Raw genomic sequence first — 26,196 nt, forward strand, 5'->3', positions numbered from 1 at the left:
GCATCTTCTCAGACTTCAAAGGTCTTGTTCGGCATTTAACTTCATTTCTGCTAACCAAGCCAGGAAAAACACTTTTTCATGTCTGTACTTACACTAGTTTTGAATCTGGCTTCATTTTCCCTACCTGAGAGACAACAGGCCAACGAGATTTGCCAAGGCTATGCTGGTTTTCAAGAGCTGAGAGCTCTTAGCAAGACAGACCAGCTCCCCGCGTAGCAAACTTCCCGTCTACATATCGAGTAGCTACAAATGGAACTATTTCACTGTTGGACATGGTGACTTTTACTCTCCCTCTTTTGATAGCACCGAGAGCTTGACAAGAGATCACATTTAAAAGAAAAGATTAAAGAGACTGTCACCTTAATCAGCCTGTACAGAAAGCGGATGCTTGTAGGCAATACCGGCCCCAAACTACACAGGTATCTTCTCAAGTGTTACAGGTTGGGTGCTGTAGTTTTCACACCACACACTCCAGCACAGCAAACAGAGGCAACTCCAGTGCTTGCACACATAGAGGCTACAAACGCAACACTTGCCCTCTCCTTTGACTGTTTTTTTCCATTAATTGGGGTAGGGATTTTGGAGAGACTATGGCTTACAGGCAGAGTTCAAGCCCTGTACAGGATGATTAGTGCCAAAGTGTTTCAAACTCTCACACTCGGGCTTCTCACCTGCAAAAATCTTTGTACTGGCTCCTAAAAAGTGCTCAAGTACAACTACACATAAATGACTTTAGACTGAAGCAGCAGTCCAGCAGCCCCAGCCACTAAAGCACTTTGGTTTCACATGAGAGAGCAGGCAGGCGAGAACAGCTCTAAAAAGATCACACCAGAATAAACCGAAGCAACCGCAACACCAGCAGTTAACCTCTCTACTAAGGTACAGACCTGCACAACAGCAAGAGTAAAACCAGCTGCTGAAGAGGACAGAAACGCCTGCTCTCTCTCCTCTCCGCTCCCACATTCCAGTCGTTATGAATAAGCAATCGGATCATGATGCCACAAGTCTCCTGAGCCAGATGCAACCTGAATCTCTGATCTAGGAAGACGTACCTTCGCATCTTATTACTGGTTTCTTGAGAGCGAATCTTCCACAGCAGACAAGGCTGCTTTAACACCTCTTTAGGAAGAGAACACAAATGATACAAAGGCTGAAAGCGAGAAGCTTTGCTGGCTTACAAAGAGCAGGCTGCATGCAGCACAGAAGATCCAACACTCTTATTTGTGGTCGTATATGCCGAGCCTACACCTCTCCACCAAAAACTAGAGGATGAGAGTTTCCAGACCTATTTTTTCTTCCACTCTTCCTGGGTTTCCTGCTAAAGTAACTCTAAGCTCCCCCTTGCATCCAGCTTTACTGACTGCAAATCATAGAATCACCAGGTTGGAAAAGACCCACTGCATCATCGAGTCCAACCATTCCTATCAAACACTAAACCATGTCCCTCAGCGCCTTGTCCACCCGTCCCTTAAACACCTCCAGGGAAGGTGAATCAACCACCTCCCCAGGCAGCCTCTGCCAGTGCCCAATGACCCTTTCCGTGAAAAATTTTCCACTCCTGGTGGAGTTTGAGGCCATTCCCTCTCGTCCTGTCCCCTGTCACTTGGGAGAAGAGCCCAGCTCCCTCCTCTCCACAACCTCCTTTCAGGTAGTTGGAGAGAGCAATGAGGTCTCCCCTCAGCCTCCTCTTCTCCAGGCTGAACACCCCCAGCTCTCTCAGCTGTCTTAAAACACCATGTTTCTTAGAATAGCTTCTAAGAAAGCACTCAAGCATACTCTAAGGGGAGTAACCAGCAACTTCGACGCCAAAACTTGACCTTTTTACGATTTATAAACAAATCTAATCTGCTCTTCCTGCCAGCCGAGCAATACTCAACCATTTACACCACAGCTGCGCTGCTCTCAAAGGAAACAGGAGGCAAGATGTGTGGGAAGCAGCGATATCTCTTATCAGGAGCGCCCAGAGGGCTCAACCAACCCCCCAAGCTCCAATTAAGCCCGGAAAAGCAACACCCCGTGAAGGAAAGCGCTGTCTCCGCGCCAACAGCCCCAAGCCCGGCTCAGCGAGCGGCCCGGGCGCCGTTCCCGCGCGGCACGGGAAGGGCCAGAGAGGGAGCAGAGCGGGAGCAAACCACGGGAGCGGCGGGACCCGCCGACCTGGGCGTCGCGGAACTCCACCACCACATTCTCGCTGCTCCAGCGCGCCGCCATCTTGGGCCGCGGGGGGGCGGGGCGGGGCGGGCGCGGGGGGTGACGGGAAACGTAGTCCGCCCCCGCCTTCACCTCTGTGGGGGTGGGAGGATGCGCATGCGCACGACGCGCGGGGGCTGCTGGGAGATGTAGTCCACCGATCCGCGTGTCCCCCCTCCCCGTTCCCCGGTGCAGCGCCCCCCGCGGGGGCGCTGCACCGGGGAACGGGGAGAGGGGACACGTGGATCCCGCTGCCCCAGCCGGGCTTGCCGCTCGGAGCTCGCTGCGTGCCCCAGGGCCGCGGCGGCGGGGAGCGTGCGGCAGCGCAGGGGTTAAAGGCGGCGGGGCCGGTTCGGGAACGATGCGGGGGGGGGGGGGGGGGGGGGGGGGAAACCGGGGGCGGGAGCATGCGTGCTGCCGGCCTCTATTGTCTCCGGCGCGGCGGCCGGCAGCTCAGCCCGTGCCCGGAGCAGCGCAGCGGAGCGGGGCCGCGCCGCCCCCGCCGCCCCCCGCCGCCCCCATGGGCCGCAGCTGATCGCCGCCCGCGGCCCCGGGCTCCAGCGAGGCGGGCGGAGCCCCCGGACGGCGCACGCCCCCTCCCCCCTTTCCATCCCGGAACCCCCCTTCCCTTCATCCCTCCCCCCCCCCTTCCCCGATCCCGGTCCTCCCCCGGCTCCATCCCATCCCGTTCTCCCCCTCCTTCATCCTAGTCCGTCGTCCCCCCCTTCCCTCTCCTTCCTCGGTCCCCCTCCTCCGTCCTTGCCCCCCGTCTCCATCCCGTGCTCCCCCTCCTTCATCCCTCACCCCTCTCCTTCCTTGATCTCCTTCCTTCATCACCATCCCAGTCCCTCCCCATTCATCCCAGTCCCCTCTCCTTCCTTGATCCCCTTCCTCCATCCCAGTCCCCCTCCTCATTCATCCCAGTCCTCTCTCCTTCCTTGATCCCCTTCCTCCATCCTTTCTCCTCCCTCCATCTTCTACCCCCACCGTCTCCATCCCAGTCCCCCCCACCTTCATCCCAGTCCCCTCTCCTTCCTCCATCCCCCTCCTCCATCTCAGTCCCCCTCTCCTTCCTTGATCCCCTTCCTCCATCCTTTCCCCTTCTCCATCCTTTCCCCTTCTCCATCCTTTCCCCTTCTCCATCCTTTCCCCTTCTCCATCCTTTCCCCTCCCTCCATCTTCTACCCCCACCGTCTCCATCCCAGTCCCCCTCTCCTCCATCCCAGTCCCCCTCTCCTCCATCCCAGTCCCCCTCTCCTCCATCCCAGTCCCCCTCTCCTTCCTTGATCCCCTTCCTCCACCCTCTTCCTCCTTCCTTCAGCGCAGGCCCCTCTCCTTCCTCGATCTCTTTCCTCCATCCCAGTCCCCTTTCCTCCCTCCATCCCAGTCCCCCCCTCCTTCATCCCAGTCCCCTCTCCTTCCTTGATCCCCCTTCTTCATCCTCTTCCTCTCTCTCCCTCCCAGCCCCCCCCATCCCTCCCAGTCCCCTCTCCCTCCTCGATCCCCTTTCTCCATCCTCTTCCTCCATCCCAGTCCCCTCTCCTCCTCCTCCCCCCGCCCCCCCCCGGTCCCGGTGCCCGGTGGCAGCCCGGGGCGGGGATGCCTCCCCTGCCGTAGCCCCCCCCGCGCCCCCCCGCTTCCTTCCGCCGCCTCCCCCGCTCCCCGCGGCGCCGGGGGGGCTGCGCCTCGGCTCCCTCCGGCGGCGCCCGCATGGGGGGCAAGCAGAGCACGGCGGCCCGCCCGAGGGGCCCCTTCCCGGGGGTGTCGACGGATGACAGCGCCGTGCCGCCGCCGGGAGGAGGAGGAGGAGGAGGAGGAGGCGGCGGAGGCGGCGGCGGCGGCGGGGGGGGGCCGCCCCCCTTCGGCCATTACCGGGCGGGCGGCGGGGCCATGGGGCTGCGCAGCCGCTCGGTCAGCTCGGTGGCCGGCATGGGCATGGACCCCAGCGCCGCCCCGTTCGGGCTCTACGCGGCCAGGGCGGCGGGGGAGGCCGACAGGGCCCCGGGGGGAGGCGGCGGCGGCGGCGGCCAGGGCTCCGACTCCACGTACGCCCATGGCAACGGTTACCAGGAGACGGGAGGCGGTCACCATAGAGACGGGATGCTCTACCTGGGCGCCAGGGCCTCGCTGGCCGACGCGCTGCCCCTCCACATCGCACCTCGCTGGTTCAGCTCGCACAGCGGTGAGTGACGGGGCCTTCCCGGGATACGGGGCGGCCGGGGGAGCTGGGACCGGGGGGGTGAGCGTCCCACTTGGCCCTGGGCACGGGGAAGGGGGGATGCACCCCATATGGCCACGGGTATGCAGCTCCCTCAGCCCTGGGCACTGGAAGAGGGGATGCATCCCACTTGGCCCTGGGCACTGGGAAGAGGGGATGCACCCCACTTGGCCCTGGGCACTGGGAAGAGGGGATGCATCCCACTTGGCCCTGGGCACTGGGAAGAGGGGATGCATCCCACTTGGCCCTGGACACTGGGAAGAGGGGATGCACCCCACTTGGCCCTGGGCACATAGCTCCTGCAGCCATGGGCACTGCGAAGAGGGGGTGCATCCCATTTGGCCCTGGGCACTGGGATGGGGAGATGCACCCCACTTGGCCCTGGGCATGTAGCTCCTGCAGCCATGGGCACTGGGAAGAGGGGATGCATCCCATTTGGCCCTGGGCACTGGGAAGAGGGGATGCATCCCATTTGGCCCTTGGCACTGGGATGGGGGGATGCATCCCATATGTCCATGGGCACCGGCAAGGGGAGGATGCATCCCATTTAGCCCTGGGCACTGGGAAGGCGGGATGCGCCCCTTATGGCCATGGGCATGCAGCCCTCAGCCCTGTGCGCTGGGAAGAGGGGATGCATCCCACTTGGCCTTGGGCACTGGCAAGGGGGTAATGCACCCCACTCGGCCCTGCAGCCATGGGCACTGGGATGGGGAGATGCACCCCACTTGGCCCTGGGCACTGGGATGGGGGATGCACCCCATATGTCCATGGGCACCAGCAAGGGGAGGATGCATCCCATTTAGCCCTGGGCACTGGGAAGAGGGGATGCGCATCCCATTTGTTCCGGGGCACCGGGAAGGGGAGGGAGTGCACCCCACTTGGCTGTGGGCGTGCACCCCACTTGGCCATGGGCATTCAGCTCCCTCAGCTATGGGCACTGCGAAAGGGGGATGCATCCCACTCAGCTGTGGGCGTGCACCCCACTTGGCCCTGGGCACTGGGAAAGTGAGGATGGACCCCACTTGGCCATAGGTGCTGGCAAGGAGGGGATGCATCCCATGTGGGCATGCAGCTCCCTTGGCCGTGGGCACTGGGAAGGAGGGGATGCATCCCACTTGGCTGTGGGCACCATTCCCCTGGGAAGGGGGGAATGCACCCAACTCTGTTGTGGGCATGTACCCCACTTGGCCCTGGGCATGGTTCTCCTGGGAGGGTGGGATGCACCCCCTTGTCTGGCTGGTCGAGCCTCAGCCTGAGGGAAGGACCCCCAGCCCTCCCCGGTGTGGGTGAGCGAGCGCCGGGGCACACGTCTGTGTCAAGGTCGAGGGAGGAGGCTTTCTAGAAGGGAGATATTTTGGTGCTGGGACGCGAAGCAGTGGCTGTGGCACCTCCCAGCCCCTTGACTTGGGGGAATGTGCTCTGAGGGGGCTGTAGTTCGAGCTGTTTTGGAGGCTCGGCTACGCTTCTTGTGTCTCGTCTGAAGGTGTTTGGGTCATGAGGGTGTTGTAGCTCCAGCCCTTGGTTTTGGAGACTAGGCTGAGCTCCTCGTGTCTTGTGTTTGGGGTGCGCTGGTCAGATATAGTGGTTCCCATGCCTCACAAACTGGGAAAGGGGCAGAGGAAGCCTTTGAAAGTGAGGTGTGGGGATTTTTTTCCCATTGTTTCATCTGATAAAGGGCCAGGGAGAGGCCAAAGTGGGTTTTCTCGCTGGAGCCAGCTGGCATTGTTGCAGGGCTGGGAAGGAAGCAGGGGAGGAACTGCCTGCCTCTTTAACAGGGATGGAGCTCTCTTGCAGGAAACGTGCCAGGCGAAGGGTTTGCCCCCGTTATCACCCTCCTGGCTGGACCCTTGGTGTGTCCTGGTGTCTGGAGAGGAGCTGTGGCCGCAGGCTGTGTCACTGACCTAGTTTTGGCTGGGTACAGGGAGCAAAGTGGGAGGTCCTCCCTTCCCCTCCTGGCTGGAGGGGAAGTCGTTCCAGGGATGTCTCCTTGCGTTTCCTGGAATAGTCTGGGATTTCTCTCCCACCCGGCCCCTTTGCGAATGCTGTAATGCTGACATGGTCTGGGAATTTTGTAATAAGCCTTGGGACAATTCTCATTTTCAGGAAGGCTTGAAACTGAAACAGTGGACAAGAACAAAGTGTAAAACAAGGCTCGTGGGGACCATTTTCTTGCATCCATCTTGAGATTTTTTTGCTCTTTACCAAGTCTCCAGGGAGCTGTTCCTCTTGGTTTGATCGAAACTGTGTGTCTCGCATTGCATCCTCGGTGACAGAACCCTCCGGGTCCTGCTCCTATTGATCTGGATAAGCCGGGCGCTTGCAATCCTCCCTGGATGGAGAGGGCTGGCTGGCATGTGGTGCCGGAGTTGAGACTTCTGCAAACTTTTCTTGGTCTGTGACCTTGTGCGGGCTGTGCCGCTGCTCTTTTGGTTTTTAAACACAGGAAGAAACTGGGGTGCAGCATTCTTGCAGGTATCACACAAGCCTCTGTGAGACTGAGTGCCACGGAGCCTTGTGCTGAGGCTGGTGCTGGAGCCGGGAGCTGATCTGTGCATCGAGGTGGTCGGTCAGAGAGTATCGATTACATTAAATGATAGTTCTTAAACTGCAACGCCGAGAGCAAAAACCCTGCTCATAAAAATAAACCAGCTGCAAAATGGAGTGAGCTTTTTCCAACCGCTCGCCGAGTTAGCGCGATGCTGCTAAGTTAAAGCTGGTGCCCTTGGAAGATCGCAGCACAGGGAAGGGCTGTGAGAACTGGGTTTCTCTGATGCCTCTTTTGGGGCCCGCTGAGAGCGTTTGAGCTGTGCAAAAGCACACGTGGGCAGCAGCGAGAGCCATTCGGTCCGTGCTGAAGCCTCTCCCAGAGGTGATTCTTCCCTGTTGCTATTTAGAATCATAGAATCGCCAGGTTGGAAAAGACCCACTGGATCATCGAGTCCAACGATTAAATTAATAGCAAAAGGAGTGGAGGATGCTTCAAAGCCATTCTGAAAACTTGTCGGAGCTCGTTAAACTTTTGCGTTCTTCTTAGTGTAAGAGGATCTGGAGATTGAGGGGAAAGGGAAGTAAACCACCGTGGGATTGCTGGAATTTCTGCCACTGTCCTATTGCAGCAGGATGGTCAGGAGCCCCCAGCTTCTTTCCCACTGCCTCGCCATCGATCCGCTCCTCTCGCAGCGCTGAGCTGCTCCATTAGCCACTGGAAAGTGCTGAAGCAGCAGCGCTTCGGTAAATGGAGAGGAGCTTTGACATTGCTGCGTGTGACTGTCCCTGCTCCATTTGAAGGGTGACTTGAGAGTGGGGATGAGGGCACTGAAACCAGCTCAGGAGGATGTGTGCCTGGGGGTCTCAGGGATCCGCCTGAGGATCTGAAAGGAGGTTGTGGAGAGGAGGGAGCTGGGCTCTTCTACCAAGGGACAGGGGACAGGACGAGAGGGAATGGCCTCAAGCTCCACCAGGGGAGGTTCAGGCTGGACATCAGGAAAAAATATTTCACAGAAAGGGTCATTGGGCACTGGCAGAGGCTGCCCAGGGAGGGGGTTGAGTCACCTTCCCTGGAGGGGTTTAAGGGGCAGGTGGATGAGTTGCTGAGTGACATGGTTTAGTGATTGATGGGGTGGTTGGACTCGATGATCCAGTGGGTCCTTTCCAACCTAGTGATTCTATGATTCTATGAGGTGCTGTACTGCTGCAAGGACAGGAGACCCCCCAAGTTCTGTGGTTGACAGGTCTGGAGAATGGATCCTTGCCCTGCCTGCCCCTTTCCTCCTGCCTCCTGGGGACCTGGGTGGTGCCCGTCTTGGCAAGCGGCAACGGCTGGCTCTTCCAGGAGTACTTGGGTTTGGGGGAAGAGCTGAGAGCCTCGGAGTGCAACCTTGGCTCTGTGGGGACCTCAGTGGGACGATGAGGAGCCCCGGCTTAACGCTGGTGATAAGGTGCTGTTGTTATGGCAGAGCATCCGTGATAACAGGAGTGTGCAGATAGGCTTGGCACCTCACCGTTCCCTTTGTGGTGATGATTTTGTGCGCCTCTCTGGCTCCTTTATGGCTCACCTGACCCATCAGCAGGGACCCCAAGGAGCGAGCTGGGGCAGACTGAGCTCTCTCCTCCTTGCTGTAGCTCCTTCCCCTCTCTGCAGTCAAAGGATCATGGAAGAGCCAGGTGTGCCCAGGAGGGAGAGAGGAGGGCTGTGCTGGGAAGCCTGTGTGGAGGGAGGTTGCGAAGGAGGAATTTCTTCACCATGAGAGTGGTGAAGCACTGGCACAGGTTGCCCAGAGAAGTTGTGGCTGCCCCATCCCTGGAGGTGTTCAAGGCCAGGTTGGATGGACCTTGGGCAGCCTGATCCAGCGGGAGGTGTCCCTGCACATGGCAGGGGGTTTGGAACTGGGTGATCTTTAAGGTCCTTTCCAACCCAACCCATTCCATGATTCTAGGATATGCTGGCCCTAGGGACCATAACTACTCCAGCTCCCCTTGAAACCCTGTCTGCCCAGGGTTTCTGAGATCTGTTTCCTGGCCTGCGCTGGTGGAAAATGACAAAACATCTTTTGCAACTCTGGAGTTTGCCTGTAGCACTCAACTCTGTGTAGCTTTGTGATTACTAGGACTTCTCAGGAAAGCCACGACTAGAAGGAAGAAGGGAGAAAAAGGACATGTGTGGTTTAACGCCACATCTCCAGCTTTGTGTGGTTCTCTTAGTATCGCTCGTGTTATTCATCTTCATCAGAGGATCTCGGGGAGTTTGCAGAGTCTGTAAGTAGCTTAAAGTTTATCTGGAAATCCCCCTCATCACCCAAAGCCTTTGAGTGTTTGAAGCTCTAATAAATCCATATCTCCCTGTCTGCTGGCTAGCCCTAGGAAATGCCTAGCTCATCTTTGTGTGCGGAGCCATCGGGAATGTCACAGGCACTGATAAAACAAGCTTCTTGTGCTGGATGCTGGCAGCAGCAAAGTTGGGAAGTCTGCTTTGCCAGGTGAGCGGCTGCGATCTCAGCAGCGCCTTGCCCAGAGCAGGAGGACCCAGCCTAGGGGAGACAGACGGGTGTAAAATGCTGAAATAGCAGCCAAGGTGCTGGGCTGAGTCCTTCTCCAGGCAGAGTTAGCCAGTGAAACAAGCTGGAAGTGCTGTTTGATCTGGTTCTGGAGTACGGGTTGTGAAATAGGGATAGAGAGTGAGCTGAAGGTGTGTGTGAACACCTGTGTTTGGGCAGTCCTGCTCTCTCTCTCTCCCAAGAGTTCCCTTTCTGTGCTCCAGCAGCTTAAAATCCTGAGCCTTTTCTCACTGCTGCTTGGCGATCCTTGCTTCTGAGCTAGTGCTGCCATTGCAGTCTCTACACCAAAAACAGAAGGCTTAATTCTAACTGGCTGCTGGAGGGAGTCTGCTTTCTACCCAGACTTTCCTGCCACTAGCTTTTCAACGTGCAGACATCATCTGTGCTTCCCTCCCGCCTCCGCAGGGGCAGGGGAAGGGCACCCGAAGGTCTGCAGGAACTTGCCACTGTCAATCTGGGTTTGCTAGTCAAAATTTCCATAGGAGACTGTCCTCAAGCCATCTTTTTGTGGGTTTGGTTTTGGTGAGTGCCTGGCATCTGGATTGGGCACCCGCAGCACTGCCAGCTCTGCGGATGGCTTGGGAAGCCGCACAGGAATGATCCTGATGACTCCCCAGGCTCGTGATATTCGGCTTTAGGACTCGGTGGGTCTGGAGGGGTTGCCCTTGTGCTTCTTCCTTCTCCAACACGGCTGCAGGACAGCGTATGCCCAGGGCAGGGGAAGAGACAGCAGCTACGTTGGAAGAACCAAGCACTCCCAACGATGAGAGGCTCGAAGGCAGCTTCAATGCGTCTCAGACCGCAGCCTGGAGATGGAGTTAAAGTGTGTCAACGTTGGTGTTGTGCGTGAGAAGCCAGCAGCGGTGGCAGTTATCTTGAGTCTCCGCAGCGAGAGCTAGCACAGGCTGTCACTGCGCTGCCTTGCCACATGGATGCCCTTCGAAATCTCTTGGCTGCCTTGCCCAGGAGTGAGGCACTAATTGCTCTCTGTGCTGACTGGCGTGGCTGGGCTTGCTCCTCTCTAAAACTGAGCATAAGTCAGTGCAGAGGAGCTGGGTGCCCTCTTCCCCCTCCGCACACCCCCAGAGGTGCTGAGAAGGATGTTCTCCTGCTCCCCAGGCTGACCCACTTCCCAGCCGGGATTCTCTTCCCAGCCCGTGATGTAAGTTTATCCCATGCTGGTTTGTTTTGCCGAGAGGTTTGTTCTAGTGACTGGAATAACCGTAAAGGCTTCTCTTATTTATTAATGTGCTGTTAGGTCTCCTCTCCCCTCTCTCTCTCTCGTTGGCTGGCCGGAGGATCAATCAGATGCAGACCTCTTTGGTGGAGGAGCAGTACCAGGGCTGGCGCCCGGCCAGGGGAGCCGCGCAGCGTCATGGGAAAATGCTGCTAAATGCTGAAAATTAATTTCAAGGGAAACGCAGGGAGGGAGGAAAAACCCACTTTGGTGGGGGGGGTTGGGGAAGCCAAGCTTTTTTCCCTCCAATGCAATCTCCCGTGTGACAAATCAGACAAGCAGCAAAGAGTTCTTTTAATGAATTTCCTCTGCAGGAACCGGCCCCGTGGCACCCTGGCCAGGTGTTGAGCAGCCACAAGGTGCATCTTGCCACCTCTGCCACTATGCTGAAACCCCAGATGTGCTGAATACTTGGGTTTGAGCGAATGTGACCTGGCTTTCTCCTGGTTCCCTTAAAAAATGAAATCGTAAGGGCTTGTGAGTGATTTACACAAGTGGCTGAGTGATGCTGTAAAGCAGCAGGCCCCGATGCAGTGTTTTACCCGCATGTGCATTGGGGTATAACAAGTCTTTTTCTGTGGAGGCGGGCTCGTTTTTCATTTCAGGCAGAACAGGAGTGGTTCAAGTTGGGTCTTGGATATCTCGCCTGCGCTGGGCAGGTTTCAGATGCAGGCGAACATGTTGAGGGCTTGTGTCTCCCCCCAGGGATGCTCCCGATGGCCCTTGCAGGGGACCAAATGCTGTTGCTTGGTGCTTGCTGGTGCGAGGCCGTCAGGAGGTGCAGCTGCAGGAAGCTCTGCTAGCCTGGGGCCTCTTCTTGTGCCACTGCACAGCATTTCCCGTGAGCAGAGCCTGGCTGCTGACGGTTTCCTTCCCTGCTGGACTGCAGGCAAAGGAGAGGAGCGCCTGTGCTGGGGGACAGGAGCTGCTTTCCTCTTGGTTTGGCTTTCCAGCCTGCTATGGGTCCCGCACAGCTCAGGGTTTGAGGAGGGTTTGGAGGGGGGAGCTGGCAGGCAGGTCCTCTGTGCTGCTGCTGGCTTGGGGCACGATCCCTGGGGGGTCGGTGCCGCAATCCCTGTGCCTGTGTGCTGCCAGGTTTGTGTTGCACGTGGCTGACTGAGCTTGAGCAGATCGTAGAATCACCAGGTTGGAAGAGACCCAGCAGATCATCGAGTCCAACCATTCCCATCAAACACTAAACCATGCCCCTCAGCACCTCGTCCACCCATCTTAAACACCTCCAGGGAAGGTGGTGCTGGCATCCTCCTTCCCCATGCCCCAGCGGTGGGTCGCTAGGCAGCTGGAGGTGTTTGCTTCAAGGTTTGCTGGCAGGGCTGGTTCCTCCCCATTGGAAAGGTTGCACTGCACCTCTGAGGTGAAGCCGACTCTTCTCACCCCACAGAAGCGAGCGGTGGTGGCTGCTGTCAGCTGCAGGTCAGCCCCTAGGACAGCTGTGGCATCGTGCTGCTCCGGAGGATGTGGGACAAGTTAGCTTGGGATATTCCTGGCTCTCTGCGCTCGAGCACACTCGTGCAGCTGTGGGCCTCCCAGCAGCGGCACGGAAATGAGACCCTGCGCCTTGTCCAATGGTCTTGTGGCGCTTTGTAGAGGAGCGGAGAGATGCAATGGAAATATTTACCCTTCTGCTGGTTTTAGCAACACTAGCAGGAGTTTTCCAGGGCTGTCTGCTCCCAGCGAGCATCCTTGGCACGTCCAGGCTGTGTCGTGTCACGGCCACGGTTCCTGAGAGACCATCACCTACCAGGCATGCAAACGGGGCTGGGATGCCTTGCAGTTGAACACTGGGATGTCTCCTTTTTCTTTGGCTCAATATACATTTGCTGACTGGACAAACACCACTAACTGGTGGTGTTTCTGACTTAGTTTTCAAACATTTTGCTCCCACCACCACCCAAGCCAGGCAGAGCAGGGACAAGAAACACAAGGGCACAGATGAAGAAGTGAACTGAAAGCCACTCAGAGCTGTTTCCTGGCCCTAGCAGGCAGGACGGCATGACAACAGCGGGTATTTTTAGAGGCCAGCTGCCTGCAATGCAAGAGAAGGAAAGCAGCAGTTAGGCAGGAGAACAGAGTGATGCTTTCCCTGTCCTGCATCCCTGCCCAGCATTTTATTTCCTCCCAGGACAGAGTTTCCACATCCTCTGTGACTCTTTGCCTGTTGCCACCTTGAAAGGCAGCTGGCTTCGTTCTCCCCTCGGCTTTCCCCGTGACTGTTGTGTTTCTCTGATCACGGCTCAGCAGCTCGAGGGTGGTGTCGGGGCTCTGCTTTCCACATCCTAGACAGCTTGGTTTGGTGGGCATTTGGGGGATTGGTTTTTTTTTTTGGAGGAGGAGGCTTTGTCGCCAGTGAGGGAAAACCTGCAGTTTCTCCTGCTGCCAGGGTAATTGCAGTAATTCATTTGGGAGCTCTCCCTGCAAGGCGATGGAGCTGTGTTTCATCAGAAGCGCTGCAGGGAAATTAGATCCACCTTTCAATCCATACGTCCAAGGCCTGTACATCTGCAGCCACAGAAAATGAGGGGGGAGTTTGCCACTAGCCAGATGGTTTAAATTACTGTCTGCAGGGAGGTCGAGTCCATATGGGTCGGGGTCAGTTTTGGGACCAGCCATCTGTTAAGCTGATGCTGAGCGGGATGGGATGAGGCTGAGCACCCTGTCTGAGCCACCTCGGCGTTTTGGGATATCGCCACTTGGATCTTGCTGCTTTTGTCCACCCGCTTATTTATTGCACCATGGATTTCGTAGGCCTTGAAGTCTGCTATTTGCTCCCATCTCACCCTTCTGAGGGTGGGTGGAGATGCCTTTGATTTCTTTTTGCTCCCTGTAGACAGGTACAAAGCAGACCGTGCCCTGTGGCCAGGGAGGACTCTGCTTCCCAATGTTGTAGAGCGTCCCTCCCCTCCCACGCTGTGCACAGCAGAGGTATGTGATCATCCTGGGGGTCTGCACCCCACTTTACCTCTTCCTGCTGTCCTGGTAGCATGGGGTGTTCCCTGAGTGTCCCTCAGTACCTGCAGACCCTGCTGGGAAGCAGAGAGATGCTCTCTGCTGTGCATCCATGCTAGGGACAGGTGAGGTTAGGGCTTGCTCTGCAGTGTGCTCCTCCTTAGGATTTTATCCAATAGTGTCTGTCTTCCTGCAGAAACAACCAGTGTTTCCCAGCCATGCACTGCATGTGGGAGCAGTTCTCTGTGTGCCTTCTGCGCTCTGTTTGCTGCACGCTACATAAAAAAATGCCCTTTCTTTATCCTGAAAAGCAGCGCTCTGTCCTTCGCACACACCCTGGGGTGCTCGTACCCACAGAAACCTGTGGCCCAGACACCAAGTGCCATGGATGATCTGGGCCCCTCACCACAAGAAGGATGTTGAGGCTCTAGAGTGAGTCCAGAGAAGAGCAACGAAGCTGGTGAAGGGGCTGGAGAACAAGAGGAACGGCTGAGAGAGCTGGGGGTGTTTAGCCTGGAGAAGAGGAGGCTGAGGGGAGACCTCATTGCTCTCTACAACTACCTGAAAGGAGGTTGTGGAGAGGAGGGAGCTGGGCTCTTCTCCCAGGTGACAGGGGACAGGACGAGAGGGAATGCCCTCAAGCTCCACCAGGGGAGGTTTAGGCTGAACATTAGGAAAAATGTCATTGGGCACTGGAACAGCTGCCCAGGGAGGTGGTTGAGCCACCTTCCTTGGAGGTGCTTAAGGGACGGGTGGATGAGTTGCTGAGGGACATGTTTTAGTGACTGATGGGAATGGTTGGACTCGATGATCTGGTGGGTCCTTTCCAACCTGGTGATTCTATGATTCTATGATCTCCCACCGCTCTGTTCCTGCAGTGCTACCATGGGATGCTTGGGGAGGAGTGTCCCAGAAGCCAGCTGAAATCACTTCCTAGCACGAGGGGGTTCGTGGAGTCTCTGGAGTGTCCCTTCATCCTCCCAGTGAGATCAGCTGAGGCATGACGGAGCCACAACAGCATCAAGGCACGAGTTTTCTACTTCGGAAAAACCCCAGCAGTCAGGAGGGAGGTACCCAGGGAGCTGCCACTTCATCCCACCAGCTCGGAGCTGGTTGCATTTGGGAGTGGTTCAGGTCAGGCTTTTGCACTTAAGCCTTTCCAAAAGCAGGAGTTCCTCTAGCAGCTTGGCAGCGGCTGGAGCCTGGCGGTGGGGACTCCGTGGGTGCCTCCCCAGCAGATGGGTTAGTCACTCACCTCGCTGGTCCCCGCGTGACGTTGCCTCACTACTCCCTCCCACCCTCTGAAAAACGGAAGCATACAACACTCTCCCTTTTGGCTTTGATGTCCCAGTTGCTGCATCCCACCTTGCTGCTGGAGGATCCTGTGTTTTGGCACGTGGCACCTCCCAGCTGCCTGGTTGGCTCCGTACATATTGTGGATGGTTGCTGCCCACAGCAGGGCTTCTGGTGGGGCTACCTCCTTTGCACCAGAAATATTCGGGAGGAAAAAAAAGTAAGCACACAGGCAAACCCTTTGGAAACTCCCAGGTATGCCTGCAGGATCTCTCTCCTCTCTGGTCAGTGAATTTGAAACCCTTAGCACCCCTTGAGAGGCAGGGAGACAGCTCTGGGGAATCCCTACAGCTCTTGTGTGCAATGAGATGGCCCCAGACTGGCAGTAGGAGCCTTGAATGAGCTCATAACTCGGTAAATTCAAGCCCTGCAGCCAAAGGCAGGAGTCTAAGATATTGATGCCTTTGCTGGGCTGTCGCCCAGGACCCCTCCGCTTCACTTTGCTGTTCTCTGGGATACTAAAATTAGCTTTAGGATACACACTTTTCCTTATGAAGCCTGTTCCCAGCAGCTGGGGGAGTGTTTCTGCAGTAAACTAGGACTAGCTGGAAGGCAGGGTGACCCTGGGAAGTTGCTTTTCTCAGCCAGGTCTGAAGGAACTGATCCTGCAGCAGAGCCGGGCCGGTAGGAGGGAGATGCTCTCTACCTGTAGCGTAGGTACTTTTGTTCCAAATTTGCAATTGCAACCATGAAAGGTGCAGAAATCAAAACAGCAACAGGCAGGGGGGTGCTTGGGCTGCAGAGGCTGTTTGCACATCTCCCCTGAGGATGGGTGTGCAAGGAGAGTGGCTCTGCGTGTCCTGTGACCATACCGCCAAGGCTTCTTCAGCGTTTGCTTCTTGGTGTCTGTGGGTTGCGCTGGAAGGATCTTGTAGGGATTTTGGTGTGTCTTGATGGCTTTGGGCGCTCTGGAGCAAATGTCCTTGTGGGGGTCCCTCTCTCACATATCCTGCCCCTTCCTAACTCTCCGGCTCTCCTCAGCCCTACTGTTGCAATCTGTTCTCCATCTTCTCGTCCTCCCCCGTAAGAAACCAGCTGGCTAAAAAAAACATCTCTCTGCCTCCTGGCTTGCAGTAAGTCAGCCCTGGGCTGCTCCGGCGTGGTCCCACACAGCCCCTCCACTCCCTGTCCTGCATCCCTCTGGCCCTAGCAGTCTTCCAGCATCCCACCTGGAGCTCCAGTACCTCTTCCTTGCTGCCGAGTCCCCTCTTCGTGGCTGGAGTTGGGTAGGAGCACACAGAGGCGTCTCCAAAACCTGATGCCTCGAGCACGAGGGCGATGCTGGCCTTGACCAGTTGTGTGGCCCATGACACGTCCCTGCCGCCCTTGGCTGGTGCGTGGCCAGCCTGACACCAAACACCTGCAGCACAGGGACTTTGCCAGGAGCCCCTGTGAAGCAAGGAGAGCTTTTTTTAGATGTTGTAAAACCTGGCCTTGCACACAAGCGGCTCCCTTTTGGGATGTTGCTTCACATTGCAAACATCTATTTTCTCTCCGCTCAGCCAGCCAAACTGACTCGATCAGCAAGGAAACGGTGGGGTGGCATGGGGATGGAGTAGGACCTGCTCCGTTGGGTATCTCTCCAAGCATCTAGGGATGTCCCATCCTGGCCACGTTGCTGCTGCCTGGCTGATACCTGGGGCTGGACTGCTGACATCCCCCAACTCTGCCTCCGGGAAGGTGGGATGTCCAGTTTCCAGCCTGGACCCGTCCTTTGTGCTGTCCCCACCTCCCTGCAGCCAGCCAGGAATCCAGAGGAAGTACGCCCTTCTTTGGAACTGGCAAATGAGGCAGCTTAAGTGCTTTACTCCTTCCTGCCTACGTGTCCCCGCTCGTGTCAGCCCCTGTGCGGCACAAGAGCCGAGCCCCGTTTGGCCTTCCCTGGTGCCTTGTGTCCTGCCAGGGCAGCAGGTGACAGGGTTGTGTTGGGCTTTGGCTGCTGCATTGGCCTCTGCGGCTGGTGCTGGTTCCTTCTGCGAGAGGGTGCAGGGCTTATCCTGCTGGGTGCCCTGGTCTCCAAGATCTTAGTGCGAGTGCTTTGCCGGCAGAGGGAACATGGTCATTGGTGGGACAGGTCCTTGGTGCAGCTGCAAGCTGCCTCCTGGCCCTGGTGCAAGGCAGCATCACCAACTACATTGCTCAGAGCCTTGTAAGCATCACTTCTGTGATGGGTGATGCTTCTAGAAGAGGACACCCCTGCAGGTCTTCAGCTACCAGGTCCCTATGATGGCCAAGTGGTGGAGTTGTGCTTTGTTTACCCCATATACCGTCTCCAGGGACCAGTCTCTTCCAGCTTCCACCTGGTGCTGGTATAGCTGGTGATGTCAGGGAAGGCGTGGGAGGAGGTGGGAGTCCCGGAGTTTGCTCAGCAAGGAGGAAGCACCAGGACTCTGCTTCAGCTGCACCTCAAATCCTGTGTTCAGTTCTGAGCCCCTCACCACAAGAAGGATGTTGAGGCTCTGGAGCAAGTCCAGAGAAGAGCAACAAAGCTGGTGAGAACAAGAGGAACGGCTGAGAGAGCTGGGGTTGTTTAGTCTGGAGAAGAGGAGGCTGAGGGGAGACCTCATTGCTCTCTACAACTACCCGAAAGGAGGTTGTGGAGAGGAGGGAGCTGGGCTCTTCTACCAAGTGACAGGACGAGAGGGAATGGCCTCAAGCTCTGACAGGGGAGGTTCAGGCTGGACATCAGGAAAAAATATTTCACGGAAAGGGTCATTGGGCACTGGCAGAGGCCCAGGGAGGGGGTTGAGTCACCTTCCCTGGAGGTGTTTAAGGGACAGGTGGATGAGGTGCTGAGGGACATGGGTTAGTGTTTGATGGGAATAGTTGGACTTGATGATCCAGTGGGTCCTTTCCAACCTAGTGATTCTGTGATTCTATGATTCTATGCTTGGACCAAATATTCCCTGTATGTATCTTGCACTCGGCCTCATCCTCGCTTGGGGTGAGGCAGAGGCCCAGGACACTCTCTGGACTCATGGAGTTGGGCTGTGCAGCTGAGATTTCCAGATCTCCCGTAGACATCAAGCAGCCTGGGGCTTACCCACGAGTTCCCTGAAGCTCAGAGTGGCTCATGGGGTGGCTCAGCAGCTGGAGAGGGATGCCTTCTGGTGCGGTTTTAAGGAGTTTGTGGGGCTGCTCCCACACTCAGGGCTTCTGGTTTCTCCCACTGTGGTAGCAGGGTCCTGGGCAACCTGGGATCCCTTCGGTGAACGTTAATCACCATGGGGTGGGTTGCTGGCTTGTACATCCTCGCTTGTGCCTGGACTGCTGCTTCCCTCTGCCTTAAGGGCACATCATCCCCTACGAACATCTTCCTCCTGTCCCTGGAGGTGTGTTTTGGCCGTCTGCTAGAGATAGAGCCAGGATCTCCTACTGAGATGCTGCGTCTGCTGGTGGCACCGTGGCCTGCAGGTGGTTTGTCTGGAGGCACCAAGCTAGGAGAGGGTTTGGCTAGTGAACGCAGACCTGGCATGTGCCTTTCCCTGTCATCAGGGATGGGGTTGCAGCTCCCCTGGATGCTGTCTTGCCCATCCTCGAGGGGAGCAGCCGCTTCCACTTGCAGGACATGGCGCGGTTGACCCCGTTGTAATGCTCAGTAGCTTCCCAAGCCGTGCAGGTTGTGGTGGATGTCACTTGTAGGCATGAGTGATGGGAATTTGCTATCCCAGCTTCAGAAGCAGCTGTGTTTAAGGTGGTTACTAGTGGGTTGGAAACGTATCTTGACCCTCCCACCACCACCAAAGCCCCAGCAGCCTATGATGGTGCTTTTGGCACCATAAGGGTTAACCACAGGGCTTTTTCAGCTTTGCACTGGACCTGGTGGAGATTTTCAGAGGTTCCCAGCCCTGCTTTGCCAGGCTTTCTAAAATTAACCGTGTAACCTTCCTAAAAATACTCAGAGGGCAGTAGCCCCCGGAGAGCACCAGCACTGCTTGCTCCCGGTTTCTAGACCAAGCCATCGGAGAGATGAAATCACCCGGCAGCGTGTGTCTCACAGCCCTGGAAAGCCCTTGGTTTTCTCGGTCTCCTGCCAGGATACAGGAGTCCAGATCTGGATCTGAACCTGCCTATCGAGGCCAGCTCGCTTCCCACTGCACCCTCCTCTTCCTCGCTCACTCCTGGCGAGAGCTGTTGTCTGCCTGCACATCTCTGCTTGATTTAACCTGCCCTCAGTGCCTTGGGAAGGAGGAAGGGTCCGTGGCCTTTCCCTGGAGCGTTCCCCGAGCCTCCCTGCGGGTGTGGGAGGCCCAGGCGAGGAGGAATAGCTGGGCCCTTCCTCTCAGTCATTTATTTTTTTTTTTTAGGCATGTGGGAGGAGGGCGGAAAGGGCTTGAGGAGGAGGGAGGGAGGGAGCTGAATTTTCCATGAGCAGCTGTCAAAATGTAATCTCCTGCGTCGCTCGGGCTGGCAGCTTAGGCAGGATAAATTAACGGGGATTTCGGGGAATGTGGAAAATCCCATGGCCTGGAGAGGGCTGGCTGTGTGGGGAGCAGCCCTTTCATCCGCGGGACCCCCAACATCCCAACCCCAGAGGAATGCTCTGAGCCATCGGGCTTGGCACCTGCTGCTGTCAGGTTGTCACCTGCCCTCACTGGTTTTCCATCCACCACCTTCTCCCGAAGGACACTCGGAGAAGGGGGCAAGAGAGCCCGAGCCCCTTCTCTGCCTCCCCATTCCCGCTGGCAGCCCCTGGGGAGGGGGATGCCAGCAGTTGCTTTTGCAATGCCAACTATTTGTGCCGACAGCTGGGGTGCCGAGCGGCCCCCCCAGCCCCAGGGGCCTTTCCACGCTGGCTCCTCGCTCCTGCTCAGACTCAGGAATTTATGCAATTGCATTTTCATCATTTTAGGTTCGCACCCCCCTCCCCGTTCCATCTTGTGAAATGCAGAGCCAGGAAAGCCTGTGCGCTTCCGCGCTCGGCTCCGCGCGGCCGTCGGTGTCTGTGCCCGGAGCGCTGGGTCTGCGTGATGTCCCCGTGTCCTCGCCGGGGTGGCTCTGGGGGTCCCTATCCCCCAGCCAGCTGCCCAGGGAGCACCTGGGAGCGTGGCGGGTGTTTGTGCTGCCTATTTATAAACGTGCTAAAGCAAAGAGGCCCAGGGATACGACAACAGCCGCTCACCAGAGCCTGCAGAGGGTCCTGCTCTTCCCCAGCTCCTGCTCCTTTGCTGGCAGCCGTGTCCAGGCGCTCTCATCTGGGGTTTTCTCCCTTTCCCCTGTTTGCACGTGTTGTACGATCCCTTTGGGTGCTGCCAGATCTGGGACGGTTGTTTAAAATAACACATTGGCACAGAAAAAGCGGGGGGAACTGGAGAAAATGAGGTCTTCCCCGGGCATGCATGGGAGTGGTACCTCACCTCTGCAAATCCCTTGCCCTGACCCATGACTTTGCAGCCAAAACACCTTTTCCAAAGGGAGCTCTTCGCAGCTGCCCCATGCCAGGGACTCAACGCTGGAAACCAATCCCCGGAGCTTCCCCGCTAGGACGCGGCGTGCAGCGTGCTGGCAGACCGGCTGCGTTGGAGCAGGATCAGTGCAGGCGGGGACGGGGGCAGGCGGGCTGCCAGGGGAGCCAGGGCACGGGGAAGGTGTCTCGCAAGGGGAGGCGAGTTGGGTCTTGCAGCAGGCAGGCTGGGAGGCTATCTGAGCCCGCTCTATAAATACACTGGGCTGGTAAACACTTGGGAGGAGGGGGGGGAAAAAAAAAGCAGCTCTTTCAGCTAATGGGCATTGCTGCCACAAGGTATAAATCGGTCAGGAGTTAAATTAGGCTGGAGAGGGGAGGCAGATCGGTGCTGCTGCCCACGAGGCTCCAGCTGCTGGCACTGTCCTTTTGGCTGGGGCTTGGTGCAAATGGGCTGGAGCTGCTGGAGGGACTCAGGGCTCGAGGGCTCCTTGTTTTAGCAGGTCCCTTTAGAGCCAGTCCCACCCCGCAATCCATTATGTTTGTCCTTGCTGTGTCCTCCTGGGAAATAAGCACCCTCTCGAGAGGCAGGAGTTAAGATCCCAGTGCTAGTCTTTCATCTGAAGAGCTGGGAAGTGATCTGTACTTATCACTGTTGCTAATGAGAGAGCACCCGGGTGTTGAGCAGTTACCCTGGCTGTTTGCACGGCAGAGGTCTGAGCTGCCTCCCATTAAATCCACCTGCACTTTCTCCCTTCCAAGAAGCAAAAAAGTGCCCTCGCCACATCCCCATGGCGGAAAGCAAGAACCTGATTCATCCTTAGATAATTTGTGTACCTTCCTTTTCTCTTCTTTCCTGAGCAGCCTTTGCATATATATGAAGAAAGCTCTTAAGCAGCACTGCAGTCAAACCTGATCTGCTTTTAGAAGACAGATCCTTAAATTACCCTCTCCCTTTCTGCAGGCAGGGAATTGCTGGATATTCTGGTGCAAGCCCCTGGTGGCAGTGGTGGCACGCACGTTGGCTTGAGCCCCACGGTGCTGGCTGTGGTGGGAGGGCAGAGAGTCCCGGGCAGGCGACCTGCAGAGCTGGTTGGGGATTTGATCCCTGGGAGTTTGGGGCTTGGAAACCTGGGACTGGGGCAGCCTCAGTCAGTGGCGCTGGGTGCGATGCTGTGGCGGTGCGCGTGGGTCGAGCAGGCGGTGGCACTGGTGTGATGCCCTGGCACCAGCTGGGCTCCATCCTCATGCCCAAGGAAGGGTGCAGAGCAGGTCTGGACATCATCCCCAGCTTCACCCAAGAGTCCACGTCACCAGGCAGGACAAGGTCAAGCTGGGACATCGGCCTGCGGGCTCCACCTGGTCTCATCTGCAGATGTTGGGGTGGCGAGCACCCACCTTGCTCCAGCCAAAAGCTGGAGAAAGCAGCAGTTACGGCTTGTGGATCCAGCTTGGTCATCCTCTGCTGTGGCCCTGCAGAAAAACCTCCTTCATTGCAGCATTTGTGGCTCAGCCATGTGAGGCTGGGCTACGGCAGCGCTGTCCTGGCACAGGGATGTGCCCCTGCTCTTGCCAGCCGTGGGCTGCTGCCTGCCCCGGGCTGCTCCTCGCCCTTTAAGGCCCAGCAGCAGCTGATGGCCACGTGTGCGCTGCCTTGGCTCGCGCTCCGTGCCCTCTGCGCGGCGAGCACGGGGACGACCGGCGCGCCGGCTCGGGTGGCTGTCCCCTGCCTGGTGGCTGTCCCCCACGCTGGCGCTGCTGGTGGCTGGCACAGGATGCCCAGCGAGCGCGGCGTGGGGTGTGTGCCACCATGCAGGCGGCAGGTGAGGGGCTGCCTGGGATGCGAGGGCTCCCTGGGATGCGAGATCGACTTTTCTCCTCCTCCTCTTGCTAAGACCTCATCTCTCTGCTCTCCCTCCAGGTTTCAAGTGCCCCATTTGCTCCAAATCCGTGGCTTCTGATGAGATGGAAATGCACTTTATCATGTGTCTGAGCAAACCTCGCCTCTCCTACAACGGTAAGAGGGCTGGTGGCCAAGCTGTGTGGGGGACACGGCATCCTGCCGGCTTGGGATGGCTCTGGACAGGCTGGAGAGACACTTTCTGCAGGCTGTGCAGGCAGGTGGCTCGGCAGAGCTTGCCAAGAGGGCTGTGCTCCAGCAGACCGGTGCGGCTCACGGTCCCTGCTCCACTCCGCTCCCCCAGCACGGCTCAACCCCGCTGCTTTTGCCTTGGGACCCCTTGTAGCACGGTCCCTTTGCCACGGTGCTCGCCGCGGCACGCCGAGCAGGAGGGAGCCGTCCTGGGCAGGGCTGTTGCCTTCCTCCCCTCCCTGCTGGCATGAGGCTTACTGGGCTGAGAGCTCCGGTCTGCAAGCTCCTGGATCTCCCATCCCCTCTCCTGACCACTCCTGGCAGAGCGATGCTCTGCCCTCCTCACGGTGCTTTTTTTGGAAACTGGGGTGTTTGCTGCAGCCAACCCAGCCCCGTTTCCCACCCTTTGCCTCCACTTGAGTCTCCTGCCAGCGCTGCTGCCCCATCCCAGCTGCCTCCACAGCGGTGGCCGTGGGTTCCCCTCCATCCTGGGATGGGGGACAACCTGGTGGACCCTGTCTCACCACTGCCCTCCTCCCGTGCCAGATGACGTGCTGACCAAGGACGCCGGTGAGTGCGTGATCTGCCTGGAGGAGCTGCTGCAGGGGGACACGATAGCCAGGCTGCCCTGCCTCTGCATTTATCACAAAAGGTACCACCATGTGCAAGGGGACGTGGCCAGGCGGGTGGCAGGGGAACAGGTTGGGGCACCCCCAGGCTCAGTGACGCAGCGGTGACACGTTCTCCTCTCTCCAGCTGTATAGACTCATGGTTTGAAGTGAACAGATCTTGCCCGGAGCATCCTTCCGATTGACGCACCGGGTGTGCTTGCTGACTTCTCTCTAAGGTGAGCCCACGGCGGGCTGTTCCATGTCCTTCACCCATGCTGGATTTGAATCCTGGGCCAGGAGGGGAGGATTGGGTGGGATGGGGTGGCTGTGGCTCCTGCTTCTCACCCGGGATCGTCTCTCTCTGCCTTCACAGGGCACCTTGCTATACCTGCTGTACCTCCTCTCCCCATCCCCCCTGCCCCACATGGAGTTTTGGGCTGACTTCCAATTCCTCGAGAAGACAAAAATAAAACCCAGAAACTTGAATCCACTTGGGACAACGGCGATTTTTTTTATTTCATTTTATTATTTTTATTTGTTTTGGTTTTGGAAAAAAATTTTTGTTTGTTTGTTTGTTTTTTAATTTAAAAGTTTTAAATGAAAAGAAACATCCAGGAGAAGACAGTGTGAGAAAAGCGGAGCGACCCGCTCTCCCCTCCACGGCCGCTGGTGACCAGGAGAGCTCTGCCTGCCAGGGAGGCCCCAGGGACAGCCTCGAAACAAACCCTGCCATGATGTTTGGCTTTTCTCCCCGAAACGAAGGGGAATGCTGCTGGGGGACAGCCGGCCAAACGGAGCACGCAGCATTTCTCACCGGCAACACCCCCAGACCTCCCAGCCGGACTCATCCCGGGGGCTCTGCTCGGTTTTTTTGCACTGACTAAATAGGAATTTTCTCCTCTTTCCCATCTCCCTTTTGGAGATCTTCACCCCCGCCCCGGCAGCGTGAGACAGGGACTCTGCCCCACGCCGGGAGCGGGGGCCATGCTCCCCCCTGCTGAGCCACAGGGGTCCGTCTTTCAAGTGTTTACAACGAGAGAAAAAAGAGGAAAAAAAAAAAAAGAAAAAAAAAAGAGAAAACCGACAAAAAAAAACAAACCACCAAAAAAAACAAACCACAACTGAAGCTTCGTGTTGACTGGCGTGTTCTTCGATTTGAGCTTCCCTGCCCCAGTGATGTTTACAGACTGGTCACTCTTTAACTCAGCTATAACCACTCAGAGACTGGAGCAGCATCCCCGCCGCCCCTCCCGGGCTCCTCTTGCCAAAACCAACCCCCTCTCTTTCTTTCCATCGCCTTTGAGTCGAACCCTTCCAAGGAGGGCACGGGGGAGGCCCCCGATGGCCATGGGGGTGGCTTTGCCGGAGGTGCCAAGCTGGAGTTGTTTCATGGCAGTGGCCCCCCCAGCCCGTCCCCGTCCCTTCCCGGTGCGGCGGGCACATTTTCATGGGTGAGACCTCCCCTGCCGGTGGCCGTGCCCCTGCGGGAAACCTTTCTGTATTTATATATTAAAGAAAAAAACAGGGGTAAAAAACTGAAGAGTTCAGAGCTTGGGGGGAGCTTCCTTCATTAGTCAAGGTGTTTTGATATGGTATTAAAACAATGTTCAATAAAATATTCACTGTTATTTTATTTCAGTGGCTTTCTTGGTGAAACAGGTGATGCCTCCAGGGTGCTTCCCCGTGTCCACCTTGCCGTGGGGATGGAGGGTTCCTAGCCCTACACCTCCGAAACCACAGCTCGGGGGATGCAGCTGAAGTGGATCCCCCAGGTCTCCCAGCCCTGCGGGTGTCTGATTTGAAGGGAATCCCAGGAAAGGGGCTGGGATGCGTTGTCCCCACAAAATTAGGTCACAGCACGTGGAGGCTGCGGGTGCAGAGGGGTTTATTAGGGTCTTGGGGGGCCAAATCCGTGGGGATGGGGGAACTGGGAGGGGGTCAGGGCTGGGAGTTCCCCTGGTAGAGGGGTGAGGGGCTGTGGCCATCATCCTCTTTCTTCTTCATCCTCCCACTGGCCAGAGGACAGGGTTGGTTTCAGAGCGGTGCCTGTGATGAAGCAAAGCTGGAAGGTGGATTCGAGTGTGCTCCCTCCCCACTGTCCTCTCTGTACAAAGCTGGGGGGTGTTCCTGGCATGGAGGCCGTGGGGACCACGTCCCCATTGAAGCCAGAGAGGCAAGCCGGAGTGGTGCTGTGGCTACTCCCCTCTTGGAGGAGGCTCCTAGATGGTCTCTGGTGGCCAGCAGATTTTAATGGTGTGAGAGCCACCCTGTGCAGTGGGGCAGGGAGGGCTTGTGCTGCCCCCCTGTGCGACAGAGGCTGTGGGTAAGGATTCTCGAGGGGTTAGAGGTGACTGCGGGGGGTGGGAGCAGGAGGAGGCTGATCTGTGCATTCTCATGTCTCTGATACTCATAGAATCATAGAATCACTAGGTTGGAAAGGACCCACTGGATCAATGAGACCAACCATTCCCATCAATCACTAAATCATGTCCCTCAGCAACTCATCCACCCGTCTTTTAAACCCCTCCAGGGAGGGCGACTCAATCCCTTCCCTGGGCAGCCTCTGCCAGTGCCCAAATATGAAATATTTTTTACTGATGTCCAGCCTGAACCTCCCCTGGCGGAGCTTGAGGCCATTCCCTCTCGTCCTGTCCCCTGTCACTTGGGAGAAGAGCCCAGCTCCCTCCTCTCCACAACCTCCTTTCGGGTAGTTGTAGAGAGCAATGAGGTCTCCCCTCAGCCTCCTCTTCTCCAGGCTAAACACCCCCAGCTCTCTCAGCTGCTCCTCTTGTTCTCCAGCCCCTTCCCCAGCTTTGTTGCTCTTCTCTGGACTCGCTCCAGAGCCTCAACATCCTTCTTGTGGTGAGGGGCCCAGAACTGAACGCAGGATCTGAGGTGCTATTGGACCAGCTGTAACTGAAACCCAAACTGAAATTGGTGCCTTTTGAACACAGGGGAAGCTTCTGCTTGGTTCCTGGAGCTACAGAGCCGCAGCCCCCCAAAACTCAGCCCCCCTTCCCCAGCAGCATAAAGATTTGCCTAGAACCTCCCCCCAGCTCCTGGATATCTG

At 57.2% G+C, this 26,196-nt stretch overlaps 3 protein-coding genes across 4 annotated transcripts in view; 2 read left to right on the plus strand and 1 right to left on the minus strand.

The window, feature by feature from the left end:
• Nucleotides 1-2,241, minus strand: part of WDR59 (WD repeat domain 59) — a 49,763-nt gene extending 47,522 nt beyond the window's left edge. For both annotated transcript variants that reach the window (XM_069868674.1, XM_069868673.1), the window contains exon 1: nt 2,158-2,241. In XM_069868674.1, the coding sequence (XP_069724775.1) occupies nt 2,158-2,211 (54 nt within the window). In that variant the 5' untranslated portion in view covers nt 2,212-2,241. The remainder of the gene's footprint in view (nt 1-2,157) is intronic.
• The window catches only part of AMFR (autocrine motility factor receptor), a 414,702-nt gene that overhangs the window by 76,867 nt on the left and 311,639 nt on the right, over nt 1-26,196 (plus strand). The window lies entirely within an intron of this gene.
• Nucleotides 3,888-24,759, plus strand: ZNRF1 (zinc and ring finger 1). Its single transcript, XM_069868713.1, has 5 exons — nt 3,888-4,372; nt 22,345-22,440; nt 23,062-23,167; nt 23,272-23,362; nt 23,500-24,759. The coding sequence occupies exons 1-4, from the start codon at nt 3,901-3,903 to the stop codon at nt 23,327-23,329; spliced, it is 732 nt and encodes a 243-aa protein (XP_069724814.1). The 5' UTR covers nt 3,888-3,900; the 3' UTR covers nt 23,330-23,362; nt 23,500-24,759.

Source organism: Phaenicophaeus curvirostris, chromosome 14 (genome assembly GCF_032191515.1).
Source record: "Phaenicophaeus curvirostris isolate KB17595 chromosome 14, BPBGC_Pcur_1.0, whole genome shotgun sequence".
Taxonomy (NCBI): Eukaryota; Metazoa; Chordata; class Aves; order Cuculiformes; family Cuculidae; genus Phaenicophaeus; species Phaenicophaeus curvirostris.